The sequence below is a fragment of the Vipera berus genome (assembly GCF_964194415.1).
Source record: "Vipera berus genome assembly, chromosome: 6".
In the NCBI taxonomy this organism is placed as follows: domain Eukaryota; kingdom Metazoa; phylum Chordata; class Lepidosauria; order Squamata; family Viperidae; genus Vipera; species Vipera berus.
In genome coordinates, this window is record NC_138208.1 from 76807455 (window position 1) to 76822107 (window position 14653).

General features: G+C 43.4%; 1 protein-coding gene across 8 annotated transcripts in view; it reads left to right on the top strand.

Annotated features, from left to right (window-relative positions):
- ERC1 (ELKS/RAB6-interacting/CAST family member 1) overlaps positions 1–14653 on the top strand; it is a 157033-nt gene that overhangs the window by 104397 nt on the left and 37983 nt on the right. For all 8 annotated transcript variants that reach the window (XM_081331581.1, XM_081331584.1, XM_081331582.1 and 5 more), the window contains one exon: positions 12835–12979. In XM_081331581.1, coding sequence (XP_081187707.1) covers positions 12835–12979 — 145 coding nt within the window. The remainder of the gene's footprint in view (positions 1–12834; positions 12980–14653) is intronic.

A 14653-nucleotide genomic window follows, 5' to 3' on the forward strand; every position in this document is an offset into this window, starting at 1 on the left:
TTTCCCCTTATTCTATTTTATACAAATGGGACAAAAAAACCTATGAGTTGTTTATTTTTTGGCTTCTAGTTATTTTTTTGGCGAGTTAATCCAGACAAGCACTTTTAATATGATTCCTATTCCATTTAAAGTAGCTTTTTTTAAAAAAAAAACTACATAAATTGAGTTCTAGACCCTCTGTAAAAATGAAGCTCCTTCAAGTTTATGGATACGTCCGTGTAATTTTCTAGCAACTATACAAAAGTCTGTAATTTCCTTCATTGAGGTGTTGGTGTTGGGGTTTTTTGTTGTTGTTTTTTGCTTTTTCTTAGCCTATAACCCCAAAATTCCCTGGAGGGGTCTCATTCAAGAGGCCCAACCTGTATAGCTTCCAAGCCAAGACAAGGTCAGCCACTTGCTGAGAGAAATATTTATAGGTAGCCCATAAAATGGTTCTTAACTTCCTTCATTTATAAGGGGTGGCCTATTAAAGTTAGAGATGGAATTTACCAGACAGCCTTGATCTGATAAGTATACAATCTGAAAATCATACCTGGTGATTTTAAAATACCTTTTAAGGTTCTTATTAATCATACTTGTCAGGTGGGAAAACATGGATAAAATCTTATTTTAAAGTTACATTAGGGAGCTATCCTATTGATATTTCTAACATTCAGTAAACATCTTCAGATATTAAATTAAGCGTTTGAATGAAAGTCGGACTCATATTTGATTGTTGTGAACACTTAAGTGAGAAGCTATATTTAGCCTGTGAAATTGTGGGAAAAAGAACACTATCATAAGAGAAACTAAGTAGTAGAGGTAATCCTCGATTTATGACCACAGCTGAGCCCAAAATTTCTGTTCCTAAGCGAGACAGTTGTTAATTGAATTTTGTCCCATTTTACGACCTTTCTTGCCATAGTTGTTAAGTGATTCACTGAAGTTGTTAAGTTAGTAGAGTGAATCTGGCTTTCCCATTGACTTTGCTTGTCAGAAGGTCACAAAAAATGATCACAGGACCTTGGGATACTTCACCCGTCATAAATATGAGTCTATTGCCAAGCGTCTGAAGTTTGATCACATGACCCTGGGAATGCTGCACTAGTCGTATGAAAAACAGTCATAAGTCACTTTTTCCAGTGCTATTTTAACTTTGAATGGTCACTAAATGAACTGTTGTTTAGGGCTACCTGCATTTTGAATTATTTCAGCCATATTATTTTGAGATTTTGTTTATAATCTCATTTATGCCATCCAACCAAAAAGAATGTTGGAAAGAAATTATGCAAAGGAACTCTATCTGCATATCCGTTAGCACTGGGGTCCCCAACCTTGGCAACTTTAAGACCTGTGGGCTTGGCTCACTGGGGAATTCTGGGAGTTGAAGTCCACAAGTCTTAAAGTTGCCAAGGTTGGGGACCCCTGCATTAGCAGGCTAACTCTCCAAAAACAGAACAAAGTAGTATCGAATATAGCATGATGGGAGAAACCAACAAAAGGTACATTTTGCTTGAAAATGTGCTGCACATGTTTGGGAAGGCAGATTTAAAAATTCCAATGCTTTCCTATGGCAGTATTTCAGGAGGGTTGCCAACTCATCCATTCATCCACAGATTAATACCGTATATACTTGAGTATAAGCCGAATTTTTCAGCCCACTTTTTGGGCTGAAAAATTCCACTTCGGCTTATACTCCAGTCAACAAAAAAACTTACCGAGGACTTGTGCGCGGCCGAGGCTTTGGTGCTTCCGGGATCGCGCGCACCTCTCCCAAGCCACTGCCGTCCGAGACCTGCCGAAGTTTGGGGAGGTTTGGGGAGGTGCGCGCGCACCTCCCCAAACCTCCCCAAACGTCGGCAGGTCTCCGTTCCTCCACGCCCTGCCTGCCTGCTTCTTTCCGCAGCGGAAAGAAGCAGGCAGGCAGGGCGCGGAGGAACGGAGACCTGCCGACGTTTGGGGAGGTTTGGGCGCCTCCCCAAACCTCCCCAAACGTCGGCAGGTCTCCGTTCCTCCTGCCGACGTTTGGGGAGGTTTGGGCGCCTCCCCAAACCTCCCCAAACGTCAGCAGGTCTCCGTTCCTCCTGCCGACGTTTGGGGAGGTTGGGGCGCCTCCCCAAACCTCCCCAGGTCTCCGTTCCTCCGCGCAGACCTGCCGACGTTTGGGGAGGTTTGGGCGCCTCCCCAAACCTCCCCAAACGTCGGCAGGTCTCCGTTCCTCCTGCCGACGTTTGGGGAGGTTTGGGCACCTCCCCAAACCTCCCCAGGTCTCCGTTCCTCCGCGCAGACCTGCCGACGTTTGGGGAGGTTTGGGCGCCTCCCCAAACCTCCCCAGGTCTCCGTTCCTCCTGCCGACGTTTGGGGAAGTTTGGGCACCTCCCCAAACCTCCCCAGGTCTCCGTTCCTCCTGCCGACGTTTGGGGAGGTTTGGGCGCCTCCCCAGGTCTCCGTTCCTCCGCGCAGACCTGCCGACGTTTGGGGAGGTTTGGGCGCCTCCCCAAACCTCCCCAAACGTCGGCAGGTCTCCGTTCCTCCTGCCGACGTTTGGGGAGGTTTGGGCGCCTCCCCAAACCTCCCCAGGTCTCCGTTCCTCCGCGCAGACCTGCCAACGTTTGGGGAGGTTTGGGCGCCTCCCCAAACCTCCCCAGGTCTCCGTTCCTCCTGCCGACGTTTGGGGAGGTTTGGGCGCCTCCCCAGGTCTCTGTTCCTCCGCGCAGACCTGCCGACGTTTGGGGAGGTTTGGGCGCCTCCCCAAACCTCTCCAAACGTCGGCAGGTCTCCGTTCCTCCTGCCGACGTTTGGGGAGGTTTGGGCGCCTCCCCAAACCTCCCCAGGTCTCCGTTCCTCCGCACAGACCTGCCGACGTTTGGGGAGGTTTGGGCGCCTCCCCAAACCTCCCCAGGTCTCCGTTCCTCCGCGCAGACCTGCCGACGTTTGGGGAGGTTTGGGCGCCTCCCCAAACGTCGGCAGGTCTCCGTTCTTCCTGCCGACGTTTGGGGAGGTTTGGGCACCTCCCCAAACCTCCCCAGGTCTCCGTTCCTCCGCACAGACCTGCCGACGTTTGGGGAGGTTTGGGCACCTCCCCAAACCTCGGCAGGTCTCCGTTCCTCCGCGCAGACCTGCCGACGTTTGGGGAGGTTTGGGCGCCTCCCCAAACCTCCCCAAACGTCGCGCAGACCTGCCGACGTTTGGGGAGGCGCCCAAACCTCCCCAAACGTCGGCAGGTCTGCGCGGAGGAACGGAGACCTGGGGAGGTTTGGGGAGGCGCCCAAACCTCCCCAAACTTCGGCAGGAGGAACGGAGACCTGGGGAGGTTTGGGGAGGCGCCCAAACCTCCCCAAACGTCGGCAGGTCTGTGCGGAGGAACGGAGACCTGGGGAGGTTTGGGGAGGCGCCCAAACCTCCCCAAACTTCGGCAGGAGGAACGGAGACCTGGGGAGGTTTGGGGAGGCGCCCAAACCTCCCCAAACGTCGGCAGGAGGAACGGAGACCTGCCGACGTTTGGGGAGGTTTGGGGAGGCGCCCAAACCTCCCCAAACGTCGGCAGGTCTGCGCGGAGGAACGGAGACCTGGGGAGGTTTGGGGAGGCGCCCAAACCTCCCCAAACTTCGGCAGGAGGAACGGAGACCTGGGGAGGTTTGGGGAGGCGCCCAAACCTCCCCAAACGTCGGCAGGTCTGTGCGGAGGAACGGAGACCTGGGGAGGTTTGGGGAGGCGCCCAAACCTCCCCAAACTTCGGCAGGAGGAACGGAGACCTGGGGAGGTTTGGGGAGGCGCCCAAACCTCCCCAAACGTCGGCAGGAGGAACGGAGACCTGCCGACGTTTGGGGAGGTTTGGGGAGGCGCCCAAACCTCCCCAAACGTCGGCAGGTCTGCGCGGAGGAACGGAGACCTGGGGAGGTTTGGGGAGGTGCCCAAACCTCCCCAAACGTCGGCAGGAGGAACGGAGACCTGGGGAGGTTTGGGGAGGCGCCCAAACCTCCGCAAACGTCGGCAGGTCTGCGCGGAGGAACGGAGACCTGGGGAGGTGCCCAAACCTCCCCAAACGTCGGCAGGAGGAACGGAGACCTGGGGAGGTTTGGGGAGGCGCCCAAACCTCCCCAAACGTCGGCAGGTCTGTGCGGAGGAACGGAGACCTGGGGAGGTTTGGGGAGGCGCCCAAACCTCCCCAAACGTCGGCAGGAGGAACGGAGACCTGCCGACGTTTGGGGAGGTTTGGGGAGGCGCCCAAACCTCCCCAAACGTCGGCAGGTCTGTGCGGAGGAACGGAGACCTGCCGACGTTTGGGGAGGTTTGGGGAGGCGCCCAAACCTCCCCAAACGTCGGCAGGAGGAACGGAGACCGCGCGCAAGTCCTCGGTAAGCTCCGGGCGGTCACTTGCTTCGCGTCTCCTGAGGGAAGGGGGGGCGACTGGAACGGGCGTGTTTCCTCGCCTGCTGGGCGCCGCGATTTGCCCGGGGAACGCGCGGGCCCCGAATGGCAGCGTGGAGTGAGGAAGCGGACAGCCAGGGCTTCCCCGAGAGCCGCGGCCACACAGGGTATTCCTGTGTATTCAGGCTTGCAAAATGGCGGATCGAGCCTCTGCTGGCGGCAGAGGCTTGCAGAGCGTGGATCCAGCCTCCGCCGGCGGCGGAGGCTTGCAGAACGGCGGATCGGCTTATACTCGAGTCAACAACTTTTCCCAGTTTTGGGGGGTGAAATTGGGGGTCTCGGCTTATACTCGAGTCGGCTTATACTCAAGTATATACGGTATTTATAATATTTATATCTTACTTGTATGTAAGGGTGTAGGTCTATAAATATGTTGTATATAGTATGTTTAAATGTGTGTTATGTATTTGTACACTTCGAGAGCAAGCAACTAAATTTCATTTTTAATGTGTGCCATTGTGCCCACAGTAAAAAATGACAATAAAGGTCTATCTGTCTATCTATCTATCTATCTATCTATCTATCTATCTATCTATCTATCTATCTATCTATCTATCTATCTATCTATCTATCTATCTATCCCCTCCTTGTTTAGGTGACCCAGAGCAGAATTCTTTTTAAGGGACTGGAAAGAATTGCGGAAAATACAATCTACGCAGTTTTCCTGACTGTTTAATAAAAAGTCATCCGTTCTATTCTGCTTGTTTTCTGTTGGAACATTGTCCTATATTAAAGCCATGTAGGTGTTTTCAATTTCAATTTAATGTGTTGTAGTTTTTGCTTTGTCACTTGTCTATTACTCTTTTGTTAGAGTTGCTTTTATGACCTTTTGATTTGTCTTCCAAAGCAGATTAAAAAATTAAACTGAGGTAAACCCTACCTTAAACTAAGGGAGGAGAAATAGAAGGAAATTAATTTTTCAAGGCAAGAAGAGAGGCAAGGTGATTATGCATAGTAGAGAAGTATAGAGCGGTATATAAGTCTTAAGTTCTATTGCAATTTCTTCAAACAAAATCTTAATACCATTTTAACAGATAGATGGGCCTACTAAACCGATGACGTTTTGATCATGATCATGCTTGGAAATTAGTGAATATTGTAAAATAAATCAAGAGTATTGCCTGAGAAATAGAAACCCGAGAAATACTAATTAAAATGAAGCATTCATTATATAAAGAGATTAAACATTCAAATATGTTTTACAATGGAAATTAAGAAACTATGGTTAAAAATACTTTCTTACTTCTCCGTTGTCATTTCCCAACATGCAGCACTCAGAATTAAAAAAAAAAGTCCCTGAGTGCTAACAGAGAAATTCAAAGAGATTCATTGCTATAGAGGGACATGCAGACATGACAGGTATAACTCTTGCTATGACCTCATGCCCCCCATTTCCCCCCATAGAATGAAGCTTTTTAAAAACCTCTAATTTGCTCGGATATAACCTAAGGAAGGAAGGAATAAACTTTTTTCCTGTAATTGGGAGTTAAAAGTATGGAGTATTTGTATGTCTAACTCCCAATTACCAGAAAAGCTTTGATGTATAAGCTATTTTTAAAGTAAATAGCCACAACACCTTATAGATGCACTGTACAGTTAGTGCTGGGGGCTAAGATAGAATGGTTGTGACAACTTACATGGGTGTTTTCAGACAAAATTAACACACCGTTGCTAGAAGCATTTCATTAGAATGAACTTTTTTTTACCACCAAAACAAATGAGACTTGGTCTTGTATGTGGCCATATTTGGACTTAATTGCTTTATATATGCTTTTCAGATATGTTATAGTTCAAAAGCAAAACAACAGCTTCCAACATATGTTAATGTGGGCTTGTAATGGTGGAAGAAGAGGCAGAAAATCCCTTACCCTGGACAACATAGTGACTTTATAATTTAAATATCCTCTAGAGAGGTTTAGGCTAACAGGCATTTCCTTCATTTCCTTCTTTCAAACTTCTACCTTTGTCTTACTGCAATCCAACACAACACTTCATGTTGCTCAGAATTTGAGAATGGATTTAAGAACCTGTTATTTATTAGAGATCCATAGATACAGGGTATAGGTATAGGTATAGGGACACGGTGGCTCAGTGGGTTAGGACGCTGAGCTTGTCGATCAGAAGGTCGGCAGTTTGGCGGGTCGAATCCCGTAGCAGAGTGAGCGCTTGTTAGTCGTCCCAGCTTCTGCCAACCTAGCAGTTTGAAAGCACGTAAAAATGCAAGTAGAAAAATAGGGACCACTACGGTGGGAAGGTAACAGCGTTCTGTGTGCCTTTGGCGTCTAGTCATGCTGGCCACATGACCACGGAAACGTCCTCGGACAAGCACTGGCTCTTCGGCTTTGAAACGGAGATGAGCACCGGCCCCTAGAGTCGGAAACGACTAGCACGCATGTGCGGGGGAACCTTTACCTTTACCTATAGGCACAAAGGTGATGCTTGCGTTCAGCAAATGGGTGTTGAAGACACTGATGAAATGAAGGCTGCACTATGGCTAACAGTTACTAATTCCTGTTTATATCAGTCTCCTATGAATCGTTTGTTTATATCTTGCTAAATTCTGGTTCAATTAAAATAAGAAGACACTCTAAAAAGAGAGGAGGAAGAGTCTTATGTGAATGTAAACAGTTTGTGTTTAATGCAGTTCATACCTGAATGTGACAAAGCTTTGCTAAGGATAATTGAAGTGAAGCATAATAGTTACATTCGGCTAACAGCTAATAAAAATGTAATTGCCGTTATTTCTAGACTGTACTCTTGATCATGACATCAACTTTCTCCTCTGTTCTTTTTTAAATCATTTATTACTTTCAGTGACATCTTATGTACTCAGGCATTAAAAAGGTCCTTCATTTTAGCCATTAAAATATTGATCCTCATGTGTTTTTTTTAAATAGTGGCTAAATGACAACCATTCTAGTTTATGATGCTGCTTTGGGCTCACTAATATTGAATAAAATTGTTAAATAGAAACATTTTACTGTTGCAGAAAAGTTAATGAGGAAAAATTCTTTTCTGTGTGCTAAAAGGGATTTCTTCATTTTGACAGTTACATATTTCGTGAGCAGCAATATCAGTGATTCTGTGTGGTATGTTGTTTGCTTATACGTGAACTTCTTTAATGCTTCCCATATCAGGAACCCAGACATTATTTGTAACAATTCCTTTCTGTTGCTTGCTTGTTCTGCTAGAACAGGCAAGATTTTTTTTTCCTCAACTGTAATGTTAGTGTCTCTGTGGGGTACTTTAACTAAATAAAAGTTCAGTGTCCACAGGCCATCAGTCTTACTCTGTCCCTCATTCACCCTTCCCATCACCCGCCCACCTTCAAGCTAATCAACCAAACTCTGGGCGCTTTGAAATGTTTAGTAAGAAAACAGTTCTGTTTTGACAGACAGCAATTACAGCAGCTGGCTGAAGGCAGATTTTACAGCTCTTTGGGGGATCCCTTATGAATAGTAACTATGAAGTTGATGTACTTTTATACAAACAGGCTTTGAGACAAAAAAAAGGGCTTGATTCCAATCAAACAGTGTCTCTCAATGGTTGCCTATAGACTTTGGGAGAAGAACTAGAACTTATCACAGAGTAACCTTAGACTGCCTCTGTAGTAAAGTCTGTGATAGGAGCACCCTAACCTCCACCAAGTAGCTGCCCCTATCAGTTGAACCCAATTTATTTCCATAAGTACGTTCTTGATTTCACAAGTTAAAAATGTACCTGAGGTTGTGTACGCAACAGCTGTCACCAGTCTTTATTGTTGCAACAACTTGTTTGCTCAGGTGATCCATGGGTTTCAGCATTTACCATCCATTTGTTCTCCACAGCTATTGAAAGAAACTGTTAGTAGTAACACCTAAAACAATCTCAATACACGAAAGCAGTGTAACAAGCCACCAAACACCAGAAATAATCACTCTTGGGCTTGCTAGTTGTGTAAATACTAGCTCATCCCTCTATCTCACACAGTTTGACAGGAAATATGGCACTTGTAATTAAAACTTCTCGGTCTTATTTTATTTTGGTTTTATTTCTTGAAATCGCCTTTGGAAAATTCAGTGATTAAAACTTTCCCTTTTTGTCTTTAAAAAAAAAAGAACTTTCTTGTCATGGTGTTCATAGACTTTTAATCTTTATTGCCCTCCAGAATTTAATTCTTGCTTTCAAGAATATGTTACTCTGTTTTTCAGTTAACCTCTTAACCTGTGTCCAGGGGAAAAAAATCAGCATGATCTCTGTTAAAGCATGCATCATTCTCCTGTGAACTTGTAGGAAGGAGAAAAATGTCTGTTCGTCCTTTGAGAATACTTCTGCAATCAGATGAAAAAGCAATTATCTTACTAAGAAACACTGGCACCACATGAAATGTATTAAGAGTGATCCCTTAGAGCTAGTCCTTGTAATAAAGTTTGGCTGCCATGCTACAACAAATTTAATGTGTGCTTGTTGTTGCTATATACTGTTTCTTTTTGGTAGATTGAGAAAATTTACTCAATCTTTAATGTTAATTTCCAAAGAATTATAAATAAGTATATACTACGGGTTCCTGGAAACATTTTTTTTTTGTTTTAGGATTTTACTAAATGAGCTCAACTTAAACTAATCGAAGGCTGCAATAAATATTATATTTTAATGATATTAAATCATTTAAATGACCCTAGCCCATAATGATGGATTTGGTTTCTCAGTATTGCTATCTAAGAATGTATCAGTCCTGGCTACAAGAGCCTGGTAATAGGATTTGGGCTGCAAAAAGGTGTTGGGGAATAGTACTTGTATTAGTATTTTCTGCTTTCTAAATTATCCCCAATTTTGATCAGCACTTAGAATAATTTATCATAGCAATTCAAAATATTTTCCTTTATATATACTGCTACATTCTAACTGAGATCTTGACAACCTTATAAAACCATTTAAATCTTTTTAACATAATTTATGGCTTATAGGAATCACATATATATTAAGAGAAATTAAAAGCTCTAACCCTTTCTAATAAATTGTCACATTTACTTACATATTGCATTTACCACAACAAATGTAGCCCTCTTTAGTGGGTGCACCTGCATGAACACACACAAACACAAAGGGTTGGAGCTACGGATTTATATCCTTTATGTGAGAATAGTGAAGCATATCCTTATGAAAAAATATGTATTTTTGTGCTGCACAGCAATCAAGAGCTTATCTTAAGAGCAAGAATATTCTCTTGTATTGATTCAACAATTTTAAAGCACAGTTTTAAAAAGTCAAATTAATAGCAGCCAAAGGACATTTTTTGTGACACAGTTTTTCTCTACTGTCTTGATAATAGGTCCAACGTACAGGTATTCTTCAATTTAGTATTAAATGTTTGCCAGTCTACTTGATGGTTATATAGAATATTTTAAAAGTTAGCAGCTATAGGATGTGAACTCCAGTAACAAGTTGCACCAGTATGATTCAGACCTATTATTTCACTTAAATAATTGAAGGCTGTCCAGGTGTCCTGATGTAAAAGCCGTTCATTCAGACAGGAAATTGTATCTTGTTCTGAGGTTTATCTTGTAATAAAATCCATAGACCTGGGAAATGAAGCTGCTGGGCCCATAAATCATTTTATGAGTGGACTGTTCTGACCTCAGGCCATTGAATTTTTTCACGTCATTGCACTGTGGGAATAATAGAAATATAACCAACACATGGTCTTGACCCTTGACGTATCTTTAAGTAAGAGACCCAGTTTATAAAGTCATATCTGAGATGTCTTTGTAGTATTGGTTACACATTTGAGGGGACTCCCTCAGAGACATTACAGGGAGTTCAGACTTCATCAATATCTAGATAGTTTTTCCAGAAATGTGGAGGTGATTCTTAAATCATTTTATTTTAAAAAAATCCAGAAATAATTCATGTCTAAGTTTTCATATAATTCCAACCTTATTTATAAGTGAAAAATATCTAGTTGGGTACCTGTATTACTGTTGCCTCTTATGACAAACATTAATTTTAATTTGTAGTAAATATTCAGACAATGGAATAGATCTGCAATAGGGTAATCCTCTGGTTCTCAGCAACAAGATACGGATTTGAAATATTAAAAAGTTGTTGAAAATGTTTAAAATCTGGAACATGCAAAATTATTTTTTAAAAAAAGCTTAAGTGGCGACTTCCGGTGGCTCCGCGGCGCCGGAGACAGCCTTCCCGGGCTGCCCGCCGCTCAGCTGTGTGATTTTTCGCCCGAAACAGCGCCGATCAGCTGTTCGGGCGAATTTGAAGCCCCCTCCTCGGGAGAAGAGGAGGGGGTGAGCCCCCAGGTAGGGGTTGAGTTCTCCGGGGCCGCCTGAGCTTGGAGCTTGGGCGGCTGAAGGATCGAACTCCCCCGTAGCCTGGGCTGCTCCCAGCTGGCTAGCGTCTCTGCTCCGGACTTCATGGAGCAGAGCCAGGCGTCTGCGACCATCCCTGCTTGAAGGAGAGACTATGAAAGGAAAAGAGCAGGCAGAGCAGTACAAGAGGGAAAGATGAAGAGATGAAGAGGATTATTTTATTTTACTCTCGAGCTTGATGGACTTTGCTTAAAACTTAAAGTGAAAGTGCGTCACAATTGTAAGTAAAAGATGGTGTCTAAACCTCCCCCTAGAACTTTTCGGAGTGCTGGAAATTCTCCGGTGCAACAACAATCATTACTGCAGGCGTTGCACTCTCCAGATGTATTGACATCGAAGGATCTTGAAAAACATACCCAGTTAATTTTGGAGTCAATGGGTGTTAAATTTGCACAGATGGAGGAGAAATTGGAGAAATTGGAGCAGAGAATGGAAGAAAGGATGGAACAGAAACTTAGAGAGATGAAGGTAGACATTTTGTCCTCAGTGCATAAAGTAGCTAATTGTGTGGAGGTGCTGGATGACAAAGTGGAAGAACTGACTCAAAAGAATGCTATATTAGAAGCAAAAGTATTGGAAATTGAAGATTTAAAAGACAAAATGGATAGCGAACTGAGTCTGGCTCAATTTTATCAGATGCAGTTTGCTGTTAGAATTAGAGGCCTAAAAGAGAATATTAAGGAAGATTTAAAGCAGCTGGTTTCTGAGGCTTTTGAGGTGGTATTGAACCATCCAGCATCTGAAATAAAACAAGGCATGGACAAAGTGTTTCGTGTGAACTCGTGGATTGCTAAACAGAGAAAGTTGCCTAGAGATGTGGTGGTTTATTTTGTAAAAAGGGAAATTAGAGATGAAGTTATACAAGCTGCCTATGATACTAAAGTTGTGATTGCTGGTCAAGAAGTTTTGGTTCTAAAAGAAATTCCTCCAAAGATTTTAAAGAGAAGGAAGGACTTTATATTTCTTGTGCAAGAGCTCAAGCAAAGAGAAATAAGGTTCAGATGGGAGATTCCAGCTGGGTTGAGTTTCATGTATGAAGGCAAAAGGTACTGTTTGGGTACTGTGAAGCAAGCGCATGATTTTTACAACAATGTCTTAAAAGCAATCCCATCAACACTTTTGGAAGATGCAGAGGGATCTGGAGAAGGAGAACATCAAGAGGATGAAGATGGACAGATAAACGAGAATGGTACAGGAGGAGATCAAGCTGCAACTCTTTTGGATGATCCTAGAGAACAGAGGGTGACGCGTGCTGCCTTAAAACGCTCAAAAAAGAAAAGAAAATAGGACTAGTAGAAATCTATGGAACTTCCACAACATACTGATAGTCAAGTGGTAGTTGTGTTTTTTAAGAGTTTTGGGATGATATGTATGGTAACAGAATCTTTAATTTGGAATTAATGGACAATTTACTACAGAGGAAGAGGAAAAAAGTTTTGTGGGTTAATGTGGGTTAATTTGTGTAAGAACTATCTATTATAGCCTATTTTGGCTAGAGAGGTTAATAGGGATAGGTGCTTGTGATGTGTAAATGAGAATATGTTTAGGAAATAGTGAATTGTGGAAGAACATAGATGGGAATGACGCTAGTTTTCTTTTATTTTAGTTCTTTATACATATTTAGTATTATTAAGGATTGGTTTACTCTATATAAGCTAGAGAGTGATGGATTTTAGAGTTTATAATTGTTAGTATATGATTGTTTATGATTGCTTTTTAGATATATACCTTGTATTTTGCTCTGGGAAGTCGGGGGGGGAGGGGGGGAGGAGGGGAAGTAGGGGGGGAGGCAGGGGAGGGAGGAGGGAGAGGGGGAGGGGGGGATAGGGGGGAGGTAGGGAGGGGAGGAGGGAGGGGGAAGGGGGGGGGGGTTTAAAGGAAAACTGTATTTTAAAACTTTTCAATAAAAAAAAAAAAAAAAAGCTTAAGTGATTTGTACCGCTTGTGAACTAGAGCTTTAAATTATAAACAGGGCAAGACACAATTGCATATTTTGAGCAAGGTGAACGAAGGTACTCAGTTCTTTTCTCTCTCTCTCTCTCTCTCTCTCTCTTTTTCCCAGACAAGAAGCCCTTCTAGCTGCTATTAGTGAAAAAGATGCCAACATTGCTCTCCTGGAGCTTTCGTCCTCTAAGAAAAAAACTCAAGAGGAAGTCGCTGGATTAAAACGTGAAAAAGACCGCTTGGTTCAGCAGCTGAAACAACAGGTACTTTTGCAGTGCTCTGAGGCTTTTAGCTTATCAGGAGCAAATGCTCTTTATTCCTGCTTCCTCCAGCACCTCTTCCTTCTGGAGCAAAATATCTCAACCTTAGCCATTTTACGAGTGGAGCTGGAAATTTGGGAGTTGAAGTCCACACATCTTAAAATGCTCAAGTTTGAGAAACGTTGCTCTAGATCAGAGATCCCCAACCTTTTGGGCATCCATGAAGAAAGGTTTTTCCGCGGACCAGAGGGGGCATGGTTTCATGTACTGCCTGCATTCCAGATGGGGCTTTCCTTGTTTGCGCGGACTGGTTTCTGGCATGCCGCGGCACGGTACTGGTCCACAGGCCAGGGGTTGGAGACCCCTGCTCTAGATGACTTGCGCTTTTTAAATTTCTGAGAAAAAGGAAACGCTGCTTTGCCAAAGGGCGAAGTGTTCTTTTTCCAGTTTCCACTACAGTTAGCAGCAGTGGTGGGATTCAAATAATTTAACAACTGGTTCTGTTTGTCGTCATCACTGGCGTGACACATTGATGTCATCACCGGTGCAAAGCACGTCACATTAACGGCATCACTGCCTCGCTGCGGCAGTATCACCAGTGCAACACACCTCGCAGATTTATCCTAACCAGTTCACGAAACTCAACAAATGGGACTTCTTCAGGAAAATAATGTGATCTAACAAGTCCAGATATTTTGACCAGTTTAAGACAGTGTTACTTAAGTTATAAATCATAACTGAGCCCTGCTTATGTAAGTTAATAACTCCAAATAGTTTGAATTACTGTATTTATATATAATTTATAAAACATCTGTCACAATATATTTCTGTTACACTTTATGGCAATTTAAAGTGTAATCTGCTGTTCTACAGATTAATAAGGACAGAAGCCAGTGCAAATTGATTTTCCTGTGATACCTTTAGCGGTTTACGTTTTTATCACAAAGTCTTACATTCCCCCTCCCACTGAGTTTCCTTGTTTGAGTTGGGCAGCATTATAAAATTAGCACAGAAAATAAATTATTAAAAATAAATTAAGAAAAAAGATGTGGTTTCCACCTTCAACATGTTTATTGACATTCAGAGAGCTCTTATAGCAGTGAGAAAGCCTAGGAAGAAATAGAGCAGTAACTTGATGCACAGGAATGAAAGAACCACAGTTTATGGATAAAAAATTAATTTCTCTTAATTTAGTTAATGTGATCAATAATGGAAATATTGTGCCAAGTAAGAGAGAAAACAACTGCGTAGAAATTGACTTTGTTTTTGGTTTTTGGAAGTGATAATTGAACATACCAATGGAATTGGATTAGATTCACGGAAACATTTCAATTCAGAACAACTTCATTAATAAGTAATTGTTACAGAGAGGTGCAGAGGTCCTGACAGGACCCTGAAAATTGAGGTAGAATGCAGTTATGTAGCTGATGCACAATACATGTGGTTCTTTGGGAGATAATGGAACTGGGGCAAGAATTGTGGCTGTTGGATTGAAAGGAAAATGGTGGCGAGGACACTGAATGATCAGGTTCTTCATGCTGGAGAGGGGAAGATGAATTAGACTAAGAAGACAGTTCTTGAAATCAGAAAAATAGAGAAGATGATAATGGCTGTCAAACTACACTGCATTTAGGCAGTTTTGGCTGCATAAGAATCACTAACGTCAAGGTACACCAC